The sequence below is a fragment of the Columba livia genome, chromosome 5 (genome assembly GCF_036013475.1).
Source record: "Columba livia isolate bColLiv1 breed racing homer chromosome 5, bColLiv1.pat.W.v2, whole genome shotgun sequence".
Taxonomy (NCBI): Eukaryota; Metazoa; Chordata; class Aves; order Columbiformes; family Columbidae; genus Columba; species Columba livia.
Genome location: NC_088606.1, coordinates 16,092,238 through 16,103,305, shown reverse-complemented (window position 1 = coordinate 16,103,305; position 11,068 = coordinate 16,092,238). Strand labels below are relative to the sequence as shown.

Sequence of the window (11,068 nt, the reverse complement as noted above, 5' to 3'; positions counted from 1 at the left end):
GCTGACATCTTCTCTTAAATGTTAGAGGGGTAGAGTGAAGTAGGTACATTCAGCACAACCTTCTTCCAGTGGTACATGAGCAAAGAGGCAGGCAGCAGCAAATTTTATTCTTGCTTCACGTGCTCTTGGAGTTTCTAGGTCAGCCCAAATACTCTGATGGTAAGAAACAAGCACAGCAAAATGTGAAACCACCACCAAGAATCATTTAAAAGTCCTTAAAAAGAAATACATATGTATTTATTTACTGCATTATAACTGCAACATCAAATACAACTATATTTTCATTACAAAAAAAACCCACATGCAATAAAATACTCTGACTTTATAATCTGATTCAACATAGTTCATTGGTTAACAGTGGAGCATCACAAAACAGTCACAAGGCTAGGGCTTGGGGTGATGAATTTCCAGTCTCTGTAACCTACTTGCAAACAGCAAAGCCGCATCATATTTTATTTGTCATCGAGGGATAAGCTTTCAGAATAATGTGGCCTCATCGCAGAAGGTCCCAGCTGCCCTTAACACCCACATGAGTCTTGCAGAATCAGATTTTTATTTTTTTTTTCACTTGAGAAAATATTATGCTTCTGACAAAGTTGAGGAATAGACAGTATTTTCCAGGCAAAGAGCAGAAATCCCTTCGTGTTACACCACAACCAAGGTACAAAACAAGGGCCTCTGCTTCACAGGGGCACAGAAGCCAAGGCTGTGAGTGACCTTAACTATTGTTCTGAAGAATTAAATCAGGCCATTTTCTGCAATATTTCACCACAACTTTGCATTATGTTGATCCACACACAGGGCTTCAATTGATTTAATCTGGCATTTCAGCTATGGAATAAATCCATAATACACAGGAGAAGTCCACAGTGCAGAAGGGAACACAAAATGTTTTCCTGAAATGCTCACAATTTGGCCTCTTGACTAGTTAAAAGGCCCCGTTCTCCATTAGAAAAGGGCCTTATTCTATCACTGCTATTCACACATCATAGGCTCTTATTTTGAATATTTCCCATGAAATTTCATGGGAGTACTTGTGAAATAAGGTCCTAAACAGTGCGAATAAACTATAGAAAGAGGCCCTGAAGTGGCACCATTTCTAGGGTAAATTCTCCTGACTTTCAGTCAAGACTTTTTAGGAAGTGTCACATAACGCTGTCCAGCCTTTTGAAACAATGACCTGATTTCTTTTCGTACATCTTGCATGGCATAACACTAAGGATGACTTAGCTCTAACAATTTAAATAAAAAACTAAGTCAGTCTTTTTATGCAGCTGCATTTTTATAGAATTTCATAGAGTCAGTATACAGAAGCTTACAGCTTTTTAATATAATTCTAGCAAATAGAAGGATATATATGAAAACAAAGAGTTTCAAAACTACACGGAAATCTGTAGAATAAAATATAGATCTATATATATATTTCCCAACATAAGCAATTGGCAGTTTAGAAAAATATGATTGTTACAGTCTTTGTGAATCCATAATTGTAAAAAGAAAGGCTTTAAAAAATAAGTTCAGCTTTTCAAAAAGCCACATTTTAAATAAGAAAATAGACTGGTCCACATTTCCCTGACTAAGCCAAAAAGGTTAAGGAAAGGTCCAAGCAAGACAAGGAGTCTGACTTGGACTTGATATCAGCTGTGATAACATGCACATGTACAGAGACAGCTGCTTGGCTCCAGTATTGTTTACCTTAGAAACGAGCCTAATTTATCACAAATGCATTTAAAAATCATAAATAACATGACAAAAGTGGAACTGGTCCCTGCAAGGCAAATAATTCTATTCAAACAAGCAAAAAGTGACATCAATCCAGTTAGTTTCTTGTGACAGCTAAAAGGTATTTTGTACCCAGCTGTTACATTGACCAGCACATGTATAAACACAGATTATTATTACAGACTCTGCTATCAGCTACTATACATAAACAAGAAGAGATGTTCATGCTGTAATTGCCTCTAACATTTTTGTTCTACTTGAATATTAACATTTACAAGAAGCTGAGGTGGAGACCTGAATTCAAGCCAGGATTTCAACATGCAAAATGCACGGGGCTCACGGGAGGGTTTCTGCCCCTCCCCATTACTGACATTTGGAAGTGAATATGAGATCTGAAGAATTTTAAAACCACTCACAATATGAGTTTCTCTTGTGAACAGCCTTAGGTTTCCTCTCTGCCGAGAGGTGGATGATCTTACATGGGACATACTGGTGAAGTTTAGATCTGCATCAATAAATCTCCCATTTGAGAGAATTCACATTTCAGTTCCAGGTCACTTGTAACAGAAAGTGGCAAAACGAACCTCAACATTTGCTGATTTTTAAATTAAATGCAGAGAATGGTTTGATTGCAGAAGCTTCACTCCAGGCTGTTCTTAGTAACTTTTTAATAACTCAATTAGAACTTATTATTAATTCTGCTCAATGTGAGAGTAAATCCCTTCATTTTGTTGTAATCTTTGGGACATATATGGGATATTTACTCACCCTATATTGGAGTCTTAGCACATTTCTTCAAACTTTCTTCTAGCTTGAAACTAAACAAAAGCACAAGAACTGATGGAAGCATGATTGATGGAGTGCTGGTGAAGGGATCCAAGATTGTTTATAGTCCAGCCTTGTTAATTAAATTGGGCCCAAGACAGCCAGCTGCTTTGAGAAGTGAGGACAGGTCCCCTGCAGAAGCACTGTACATTGGCTATATTGCTAGTAAACAACAATGCAGCTTTTGGATCTCCTACTAGTTTTCAATGTCAATGGAGTATTACAAAAGGCAATGACAGAAAAATGCACTGCGTTATTGCTTGTCCTGTTGCTTCACAGTGGTCCAGTACATCCACGTAAACAAATGAGAAGGTAAGCTGCTGGAGGAGCAGCTCTGACACTGGGCAGGTGGAGCGTGCCCTCCTGGAATCACCTGATGAACTCAATTAGCAGAAATTAAAAGAAAAAACAAAATGGAAAGAGTGACACTGATCAAAATGAATACATCTGCTGAGACAAAAATGACCATCAGGGTCTTGGAGCAAGACAAAGGTGTGTCTTCTGTCTTCCAGTCATGTATGTGTACAAAAGGGAGGCTGGCATTTGAGGACAGACACAAAATCAGTACATGCAGTATCCAAAACCTCCAGGAACAGCCAGGACTCAAGCTGTGACTCCCAGGTTAAACTCTTACAGGGTCTGATGGTGATGAGAAAATCATCTTGGGTGCTTTTTGCCTTAGAGACTGAAGCCCTAGCTCAAAGCTTTTTAAAGCTCATTGAAGCTTATTAAAACACATACCTCTAAACTCTTCCAGCTTCCCTTTAAGACATAATTTCTTTTAAAAGCTGCACTTGAAAGTTACATTGAAGTGGAATGTCACCTTTCTTTAAGTAGAACAATAATTACACTCCCCATTACATATATATATGTACATATATATATTTCATGGCAATGGAAAGTACTGTACAGAGGCATTCATTCACATCTGTAGTGAAACCAAGTCTGTGGTGTTCAATGCTTATTGGACTTGACAAAAGAAATAATTTGATTTTGAAGGTGAGGGTCATTTCAGGAAAAATAACAGCTCCTACCCCTGAACTCTAGCTGGAGGCCCCTCAGCAAAGCGCTAGTGAAAGTGGGTGGCACCCCAGCCTGCCTCCAGTTTCCAGCCTCCCCAAATTCACCTCTCCATTCTGACATACAGCTTTTGATGGAGCAAAAAGGAGCTAAAATAAATGGTTTGCTAGAGGGCTTGATAAATGAGTTGTGAAATCAGTTTGTTAAAAGTGACCTTTCCCCCCCTCTCAGCTCAAAATGAAGGGTCTTGGCTTATTAGGGTGTATAACAGCAACATTCAAACCCTCTGGAGCTCCCATGGGAGCACAGGCAAGGACAATGCCAGGATAACAGAGCAGAAACCGAAACACCAACTCACCAATTCAGGGGCAATTTTCTGTATGTGGCAGTTGGATTACCCATCAAAACCTGCTTAGAGAGAAGAAAAGAGCCTGGGCAGGCTATGAGCAAAGCTAATGGCAAGCCTTTCATTATTAATAATTGTTAAGCAACACCCTTGCACTCCCGTCTGCAGATGTGAGTTTAAGGACAGTCCCCGAGCTAACATGGAAGGCAGATGAGGGCAGGACGTGGCCAGAAGACCTGAAGATGGCTGGCAAGGACCAGAGTCCCCTCAGATAGTGACAAAGACGGTTTTGACACTGGAGGCAGAATAAACAGACAAGAGCATCTGCAGGAGGAACTGCAAGGAGGAAAAATGTATTGAATTTCAATTTATTGTAGCAGGACTCGATTTTTTGTGCTACCTATGGAATAAGAACTGGAAGCTGTTATGGGGAAGTCACGGAAGAGCTATAACATGAAAAGAAGTAATGATTGGGATCCTCTACTTTAGGAAGGAGACAAAGCTGAGTCTCCCCTGCTCTGATAAAAGAAGGAAAAACAAAGAATGTTCTGTAAAGGGTAGTGCAAGTCTTTCTGCTTTCTTGGATTCAACACACAGGGACCAAAGAGGAAAATCAAACAACTCTCACCCCTCAAACCAAATTAAAAACCAATTCAGGAGAATACATTTTTTACACAACTTATGGGAATGATGTGGAACTTACTGCCGTGAATGGCTCTCAAGACAGAAAACCCCTGGCATTCAATAAGGCACTGAATAGGCTCTCCCCCAAAATCCAGAAGACTAAAGGCAACACCTGGCATTTACTTGCAAAGGAACAGAAAACCTCCTAATTCAATTCTAGAATGAACATCTAATTCCAAAGGACTGAAGAGAGACTTTCATGCCTATCTTTCTATCTACAATAGCATTCCCTGTATCTTTTCCTGGAGCATCAGCGCCTACCACCTACCATTAATCTGTCACAGAGGGGCTTGACTTAGCAGTTTGTTCTGTAGTTAATGAAAAGAAAAAAGAACCCCCAAGACTGAAATCTCAGCTAGAGTGAATCAACAGGAAGGAAGCCTCCTTCTGCCATCAGGGCTGTGAAACTGCGTGCTGCTGACGGCCACTGTCAAAATTTAGTCTGGCAGAGCAGGACAGCAAACCCTTGTTCCTGTGTAATTAATCCTCAGTTTCTCCCCTTATGCCAAACCTACATGTTCATCCCTTGCCTCGAGATACCAGGCTGCCTTTTGAGGACCTAATGTCTCCTGCTGCTTCCATGGGGATGTTGTATTTCAACCTGTGCAGTTTCATCTCACCCACAGTTTACTACGAGGAGAATTGTTAGCTCACAGGTACAACGAGCTGAATCTGGCATTGCTGAAGTCATTTAGGTAACAGGTGCCATCTAGGTTACTGCTTGAATTAGTATATTTCAGATATATAGTCCTTGTCTTTCAGATCTACTGTTAATTCTCTGGTAGACAGATATTCACATTTTAAATTGGATAGACAAGAAATAATTAAAAATATCAACCGTCTGACAGATTATTCCAGCCATTTTTTTCCCTAAAAATACTACATTCAAGAATCTTTGTTTTATCATTGAGAAAGTGTGAAATAAGCCAACAATTCTTAAACATCCATGTGCAAGTCAAAAAGCCTTGTGCCTAAAACATGCTGCGCAGTTACACAACACCTACGACTAATCTGTTTATAACCCAGTATAACCAATAGATATTATGTTTAAATATGGCAAAAATAATAAGACTGGTTTGTGAATGAATCATGATGTCTTTACCAACGTTTTCTTTAGCATTTTAATAAACTAGTTTCTGAGAGTTGCCAACCACTGATGGATAGATTAATGCAATAAACTTGCAATGGCTCGGAGCAGGTCAATGATCTGAGAACTACTAAGAACATCCTCGAGAGCCCCCAGCGACTCTGGAAGAAGCTGATACAGTTCTGTGGGCAAACATGTTTTCAGCTGCAGACCAGCAACTCATTACTGCCCAACAGACAGTCCAAGTCTCCAAAGGAAGTTCTCAAAGCCAACTGGGTACATAACCTATGACCTGAAAGACAACTATGATGCCTGGCATAGATATGTTTGTTGGAGTATTCATACCAGCATTTCCTGAAAGGCAAAATTATTTATCTAGTTTAATTTCAGTCTGCAATCTTCAGTTATTCCAAAAGGTTTTGTTTGCTCTGGCAATCTCTGCCGTACAGGCGTTCTGTTTTTTCTTGAGGAAAGAAGACAATGTACTCTTGTCAACAAAATTTAAAAGAATTCCTGTGTATGAGCTCACTCTTCAAATCTCTTTAGTGCTAATGAGATGTGTACGCACACACATCAAAGTAAAACATTTCCTATTTAATACTGAAGAAGAGATCAGATGGAGCAAACTCCTGAGGTCCCATAGCAGCTAAAGAGAGCACACTGTTTCTTCTGATGTGCAGAGATTATCATCTGCTTATCTAGTGATGGCCATTTTTTGGAGACATTTTTTCTCTCCAAGGACTTTTACTATCCACACAAAAAAGATTGAGGAGAAGTGGAACGCCATTATAAGAGCTCTCCAAAGTATTCATCGATCATCAGGTGTTTTTATTAGTTGTGCTAGTAGCTTTCTTTTCAGTCCAAAATGTTTGAGTTTAGTGGGCAAATAAGCTAGTGCTCAGTACAAATCATGATTGCTCTGGGGATTCTGGGCTAACATGGGAGTACGACATTTTTAATGTATGTGCATAGAACTGAACATGTTTTTCACACAGAGATTTCTGGAGAAAGCACATATAAATAATATTTAATACAATCTAAATTGCTAGCTGGAATCAGAGAAAGGGCTATTAATAGACACGTGGCACAACAGTGATTTTTATCTCGCTGTATTGCAGTCATGGAAAATTCTGTTGAAAGCATCTGGCTACAGAATCAATTACAATTTATAAATTAGGCCTGCTTTCACTCCAAAGGCTGGGTTGGAAGTACGCCTTTGGGGCTGTGCAAAATTCTTACTTTAATGCATGGGCACTGGTGTGCAGGATTTTGCCTTCAACACTGAAGGGTCATTAGTGTGGTCAGTCAGATATTGGGCAAAAGAGCGTGGAGAGAAGCAGCGGAGCTCTGCTCCGGGAACAGGCCGGGGACTGCAGGCAGCACAGGCTGCGTGGCCTGAGCCAGAGGCACAAACAATTTACAAGCTCAAAGGCATTCAGTCTATTTTAGAGGGTTTTAGCATCTCCCGAGAGTGGCTGGATCTGGATTAAAGTAGTGCAAGCCTTCAGTTGTGGACACTTATCTGTTCTGTGCACCACAGGTTTTTGACAAGGGATGTCTTCAGGCAGCAGCCCCAGCCTGAAGCTGAGCCATAACACATCTCAGTTTCATATGGATGTCTGAGATGTATGAGCTGGAGATTTTATAGGCACAAAAGTGAGGGTGAAATGCCCAAATCATATGTGAGCAGAGATTCAGGCATGAAGAACAGTGCTCAAGATTTTAAGGACTGATTTGGAAATGGCATGATTTAGTTTGTGTTTGCAGGAATCTGAGCTTTGGTCAGTTTCCTGGAAGTTGGGCAGTTTGTTTTCATTATTACAGTTACTGACTTGATTAATATTTACACACACTTCCAGGAATCAGTATAACAAACTTTTCAGAAGCAAAACAAGAGAATAAAAAAGAGTAAATTTGGATTTATATTTCAATCTTACTTTTGTGACTTTTTAATTCTTTCTTTCTTAGAAAAATCTCACACCCACATTGGACAGGTGAAGTTATTACATTATGGAAGAGTGAAATTGTTTTGAGTGGGATGAACACTGCAGTCCTGTGCTTTGGATAATTTCCATTGCCAAGAAGTAGAGACATTCATCACTTCTGTGAGAAATTTAGATTACTTAAATTAATGAGAATGGATTTGCTGAGATTTAAAGTAAAAAATTCAAAGGTTACAGACGGGACTTACAGAATAAATTGAATGCAAACCCAGCAGTAAAGTGTGTTTCTAATTTAGTGGGTATTTTGAAAGCTGCCACAACACTGAAAAACCGAGGTGACGATGCAGTTGTTCTGTTATGGTCCTCTGTGCAGAAATTTTTTCGCCCAGTTGCATACTCCTGTAGTGTCAAATGCATTTGTGAACCCATAAAAATCATCCAGGTAAGAAAGGCTTGGCAGAAAGAAACCTGATGTTAGATTTTGTGCTTTCGTAAGAAAGACTTGTCTATCTCCCTACTGATTTTCTCTTGCAGCTATATTATTCCTCATTATTTTTACTTTCTCACTGCTATTTTACTTTCATCACCTGGAAATGCTCAGCAAAATTCAGATGTGCCGTGTAGCTCTGCCACAGAAAAGTGTATGCACAAGTACACATACACCACATACAGCACAACTTGTTCCGCCTCTCTTCCCTCACACTTCTTTTTTACTGCAGCATTTAATTTGACATGGAGACATGTGTGACGATTCCACGAGGTTCCTCCCTCAGGGCTGGCAGGGATTTTTTGAGGAGCACTGCGGGAACATGCGTGGCTTTTGCGCAGCTCATTGGGGAGATGAGGAGGAGGTACACGCTCTGCCACACCAAAGAACCGTTGCAAAGAAAGAATGAATGTGCCCCGTTCTCTGATGAATGATAGCTCCTCTCCATCTGGCTCCATCATGAATGAAATCACAGGCCTTACCTTCCTTCGCTTCCCATTTGGATGTGAATGTCTCACTTACTGCCCAGCATTTATCCTCCCTCCTCACCTTTCTGCTTTCAGCCTCTGCCCCCCCCAGCCTACTCTCTAGGGCTCTGCTGTGACCTCCTGTTGGTCAGGTTTTGATCCACATCAGTCCAGTTCCCCCTCACACTCCCCTTGTTCTCTACCTGAACACCTTCATCATCCCTGCTCCCTTTTCTCTAATTTCCACCTTTTAACTTTTAGCAGAAATTTGGCAATTTAATTCAACTCCAGGAAACCAAATGCAGTCAGAAGCATCAGTAGGAACCCAGTAACAGTCATGGTGGTGGACGACTCTTCTCAGAACATTGGTAGGGTCCTTGTTACTTGCCCCGTTTTAAACCTTACTGAAGAAGACTCTTTAATATGTAATAGCACCAATTCTGTAGCAGGGAGAGGGAATGAAAAAGATTCAGAGATTTTTCCTCCTTTGAGCCTGTATTCTTATCTGCTCTGTTCATCATGACTTCTTTTTTTAGGCTTTATAAATTGTTGGACACCTCTCTATCTTTAGCTAGTTTGCTCTCACATCTGCCTGTTCTCCCTCATTCTGTGCCTCTAATGAGCTCCTTGCTGCTACGCCTCCCTGTTCTACCCAAGTTTGCTTCTTTAGCAAAACTTTCATGGTTTTGTTAAAGAAATACGACTTCCTCTGAATCCACCATACTGGTACCCAGAAGACAAGTTCCTCCTGCAACACAGCCAAGATGGGAAAACTGTTTCCTCTGTTTGTTTGTCTTGTATTGTTTTGTTTTGTTTTTCCATGATTACTACTGTGGCTAAAGACATGAGAAAATAAGGGATAGCTCTCAGAAATGGCACAAAATTTTAGAAATTACCTTTTCTCTCAGAAGTTAAATAGGTAAAACACCACCAAGAATGATTTCATGACAGCGTGAACTGCTTCTACATTAAAAGGCAATGTTAAAATGTACATTCAAAAATTCGATAAATCAGGCATAAGGTTAGGTAAATAAATGACAAGTCATCATCATCATATTAGAATTTAGACTATACAGAAATCTATGCTTGACTGTCTTCGACACACTCAGTTTATACCAGTTTAACAAACCATTAATATACACATATCCTAGGAAGAACTCTTATGTCCAGGGTGGTATTATTAAAGGACTTGCTGACACGGAGCCAGGCTGCATCCCACTGTTCAGGCTATGATCCATTAACAAATGCTTCTTGAAAAAGTAAAAAAAAAAAAACCCAAACAAATACAAAACCCCACCAAAACAAACAAACCAAAACCCCACTGCTTTTCATGGACAAGATCACTGATAGAAGATGGTGTTCCCTGCTGACAAATTTGTTCAGAAAACTGTGACCTGATTGTAAAAGTTCTCCTGCTAAAGAAATGTTAAAAAATATATCCTCTTTTCTCAGCTTTTTTCCTACTGTATTTTACCTCTCCTGATTCAGGTGGGCTGGAGAACACAGTAATTGGAAAAGAAATCTGGTAAAAAATAAGAATAAGAGGAGGCCCACCCCCACTCCTCCTGAAGTCAGTGGAAACATTTCCATTACCTTCTGCAATCTCTGCATTTAGATACTTAAAAAACAGCTCAAGATTTCAAATACAATAGTCCTAATTTTCCATGGGCTGAATGTCAACCATTATATTAAAACCTGATTCTACTCTACCTGCTGTCCAGTTTGCACTCCGGTGCTTGCCCGCATCTTCTCATACTTGCTCTGACTTCAAATGAAAACAAGAGGTGATTTTTAGAACCACCCAGAAACTCAAAACCAAACCATCATTCAGTATGTCTTGCTGAAAGATGGTAGAAACAGTAAAATTGCAAGACTTTTCTCTCAACAGTGGATGAGTGGATGGTGGATGTTAGTTTGACCACAGATATGCGTTTTTATATATATATATGTACATACATACACATACACAATCTCTATATACATGTTATAAATATAATAACAAAATATTGTAAAAATATTAATTTTGCTCAAATACCTGATTTAAATGAAATAATCTTATGCTGCATTTATGCGACCTATCCGGTTCATATGACGACCTTGTTAGAAGCCCTACAATCCACACTTGCAGTTGTTAAAGAGTCTGTATTTCTGAGAGTCACCTCATGCCCCGCCACGAAGTTAGGTTGGGGGTGGGCCCTTGTATCTCAGCATCAGCTTGAAGGATCGAGCAAAGTTGTTGGCCAGCGTGCAGCTGTGAGTCTCCTCGGCGAGGGGCAGCAGGACGGCCAGGAGCAGGAGGAGCAAGAGGAGCAGCTGAAATGGCAGCGCTGCCCGGCACACTCGACGCAGAAATGAGCACACACCTCCAGAGCGCCCCTGAAAGACACAAACCAAGGAGCAACTCAGAAGAATGAAGACCTGGGGAGGTGCACTTCAATTACATCAAACTGACAGGAAGAGGGGCAGAACAACCCATGCTTGGTATGC

The 11,068-nt window shown here is 40.2% G+C and overlaps 1 protein-coding gene across 8 annotated transcripts in view; it reads right to left on the bottom strand.

Annotated features, from left to right (window-relative positions):
* Positions 1-215: 215 nt before the first annotated feature.
* Positions 216-11,068, bottom strand: part of SYNE3 (spectrin repeat containing nuclear envelope family member 3) — a 77,552-nt gene continuing 66,699 nt past the window's right edge. For all 8 annotated transcript variants that reach the window (XR_010472789.1, XM_065063564.1, XM_065063565.1 and 5 more), the window contains one exon: positions 216-10,957. Coding sequence is in view for 7 of the 8 variants with exons in the window: in XM_065063564.1 (XP_064919636.1) it covers positions 10,760-10,957 (198 nt within the window). In the remaining variant the exon portion in view is untranslated. The remainder of the gene's footprint in view (positions 10,958-11,068) is intronic.